Source organism: Salvia hispanica, chromosome 2, assembly GCF_023119035.1.
Source record: "Salvia hispanica cultivar TCC Black 2014 chromosome 2, UniMelb_Shisp_WGS_1.0, whole genome shotgun sequence".
Classification (NCBI taxonomy): domain Eukaryota; kingdom Viridiplantae; phylum Streptophyta; class Magnoliopsida; order Lamiales; family Lamiaceae; genus Salvia; species Salvia hispanica.
Genome location: NC_062966.1, coordinates 31,857,160 through 31,858,620, shown reverse-complemented (window position 1 = coordinate 31,858,620; position 1,461 = coordinate 31,857,160). Strand labels below are relative to the sequence as shown.

The 1,461-nt window shown below is 33.3% G+C and overlaps 1 protein-coding gene across 1 annotated transcript; it reads left to right on the top strand.

Annotated features, from left to right (window-relative positions):
* Positions 1-336: 336 nt before the first annotated feature.
* On the top strand, positions 337-1,461 carry LOC125205639 (probable WRKY transcription factor 75). The gene is made up of 2 exons (XM_048104697.1): positions 337-718; positions 1,145-1,461. The coding sequence occupies exons 1-2, from the start codon at positions 444-446 to the stop codon at positions 1,320-1,322; spliced, it is 453 nt and encodes a 150-aa protein (XP_047960654.1). The 5' UTR covers positions 337-443; the 3' UTR covers positions 1,323-1,461.

The window sequence follows — 1,461 nt, the reverse complement described above, 5'->3', positions numbered from 1 at the left end:
ATATCGAATAACCTTATTAACAGAATATGCATGGCGACTAGTCTTAGTCTTACTAGTATCTTCAATTTAGAGTATGGAAAATAATTAACAAATGACACGAGAAAAAGAAAAGTTGATGATGAAATACATACATATCCGTTGGTATATAAATAATCCAATTGTAGCCCAAACACAAAATCCGATTAGATAAAAATTAGTGGTAAAATACCCACCATTTTTATTAATTAATCTCTTTTTTAGACTTTGCGTGTCGTTTACGACTGTGGGAACGAATTAAATTATAGCCGCCTTTCGCCTTGAATTCATCTTGGCTCCCTTTAATTAATTTCTATCAAAAAACACCAATCACACATTCTTCTTCTTCTACTACTACAAAATCTCTCTCTGTTCCTCTCTCTCTCTCTCTCTCTCTCATATTTTCTATCTAAATCTGGTTGTTGTACATGGAGCTGGATCAGATTCGGAGGTATCAAAGAGTAGTATTGGAGTCTTCACCCTTATTAGCTCCACCTCCACATGATTTAGGCAAGATGAAACATGAAGATCAAGATGGCATGATGATGGGGTTGGTACCGGAAAAGGACAACAATAAGGGAGACAAGAAGTCGAAGAAGCCTAGGTTTGCTTTTCAGACAAGAAGTCAAGTGGATATACTAGATGATGGTTATAGATGGAGGAAATATGGTCAGAAGGCTGTCAAGAACAACACATTTCCAAGGTACCTTGCTCAATTCATACATGTATAACATATATACAGCTAAATAATCAATACATAACCAATTTTAAACGCAGAACGCCAAACCAAAATAATACTACTCCTAGTAAATTGTTATAAGAGAACTCTTAAGGTCATTTTTACTTCATTTAGTTTATTATCGAAATTTTGGATAGACTGATGAACTGAACGATCTAAAAATGACCTTATCTGTTTTTTTATAATGATCCATTTTTTGGTTCTACATTCTGTATTTAAGGGTGATATGACTTTAACGTGTCTTTGTGTGTATATACTCTTATTTATATCTTGTTTCGTAGTAGTAATTAATCCTAGTTGAATGTTACATGATATATAGGGCGCTCATTATTGATTAATTACTGTGTGTTTGTGAAGTAAATTAAGAGAAAATAAATTAAATTGTTGCAGAAGTTACTACCGGTGCACGCATGAAGGTTGCAATGTAAAAAAGCAAATTCAGAGGCTGTGTAAAGATGAAGGGGTGGTTGTCACAACCTATGAAGGGATGCACTCTCACCCCATTCAAAAATCCACCGACAATTTCGACAACATTCTAGCTCAGATGCAAATCTACACTTCCTTCTAACTCTCCACTACTATTTTAATTTATTATACATAGACTATATGTTTTTTATTTTTTTTTTATGATAAGCAAAGTTATATACTAATGTTAATCATTTGTAATAACCGAGATTTGTGCAAATTAGCTTTGTGTTTCTCCTTTA